Source organism: Fulmarus glacialis, unplaced genomic scaffold (assembly GCF_000690835.1).
Source record: "Fulmarus glacialis isolate BGI_N327 unplaced genomic scaffold, ASM69083v1 scaffold8366, whole genome shotgun sequence".
NCBI lineage: Eukaryota > Metazoa > Chordata > Aves > Procellariiformes > Procellariidae > Fulmarus > Fulmarus glacialis.
Genome location: NW_009219962.1, coordinates 1 through 1,320, shown reverse-complemented (window position 1 = coordinate 1,320; position 1,320 = coordinate 1). Strand labels below are relative to the sequence as shown.

Genomic DNA, 1,320 nt, shown 5'->3' with positions numbered 1-1,320 from the left:
CGTCCCGTCGCACGTCCCCGTCCCGTCGCACGCACGCAGCCCGTTGCACGCCCACCTCCTGCCGCACGTCCTGGCGCAGGAGCTTTTGCACGCCGACGGCCTGCCGCACATCGTGTTGCACGCCCGCGTCCCGTTGCACGTCTTGTTGCACGCCCATGTCTTGCTGCACGTATAGGTCCCATTGCACGTATATGTCCCGTTGCACGCCCACGTCCCGTTGCACGTCCTGTTGCACGCCCATGTCTTGTTGCACATATAGGTCTCATTGCACGTATAGGTCCCGTTGCATATATAGGTCCCGCCGCACGTATACGTCCTGTTGCACGTCCATGTCCTGTTGCACGTCCTGTTGCACGCCCACATCCTGTCGCACATATAGGTCCCATCGCACGTATAGGTCCCGTCGCACGTATACATCCTGTTGCACGTCCATGTCCTGTTGCACGTCCTGTTGCACGCCCACATCCTGTCGCACATATAGGTCCCATCGCACGTATAGGTCCCGTCGCACGTATACATCCTGTTGCACGTCCATGTCCTGTTGCACGTCCTGTTGCACGCCCACATCCTGTCGCACATATAGGTCCCATCGCACGTATAGGTCCCGTCGCACGTATACATCCTGTTGCACGTCCATGTCCTGTTGCACGTCCTGTTGCACGCCCACATCCTGTCGCACATATAGGTCCCATCGCACGTATAGGTCCCGTCGCACGTATACATCCTGTTGCACGTCCATGTCCTGTTGCACGTCCTGTTGCACGCCCACATCCTGTCGCACATATAGGTCCCATCGCACGTATAGGTCCCGTCGCACGTATACATCCTGTTGCACGTCCATGTCCTGTTGCACGTCCTGTTGCACGCCCACATCCTGTCGCACATATAGGTCCCATCGCACGTATAGGTCCCGTCGCACGTATACATCCTGTTGCACGTCCATGTCCTGTTGCACGTCCTGTTGCACGCCCACATCCTGTCGCACATATAGGTCCCATCGCACGTATAGGTCCCGTCGCACGTATACATCCTGTTGCACGTCCATGTCCTGTTGCACGTCCTGTTGCACGCCCACATCCTGTCGCACATATAGGTCCCATCGCACGTATAGGTCCCGTCGCACGTATACATCCTGTTGCACGTCCATGTCCTGTTGCACGTCTTGTTGCACGTATACGTCCCATCGCACGTCCACGTCCTGTTGCACGTCTTGTTGCACGCCCATGTCTTGTTGCACATATAGGTCCCGTTGCACGTATAGGTCCCAACGCACGTATAGGTCCCGTTGCATGTATAGCTCCCATCGCACGTATACGTCCC

General features: G+C 57.2%; 1 protein-coding gene across 1 annotated transcript; it reads left to right on the top strand.

Moving 5' to 3' along the window:
- Nucleotides 1-635: 635 nt before the first annotated feature.
- On the top strand, nt 636-799 carry LOC104078791 (keratin-associated protein 9-4-like; the record flags this gene model as incomplete). The annotated part of the gene is made up of 1 exon (XM_009580572.1): nt 636-799. A coding segment is annotated over exon 1 (164 nt), but the record flags the coding sequence as incomplete, so codon positions are not given.
- Nucleotides 800-1,320: the final 521 nt, after the last annotated feature.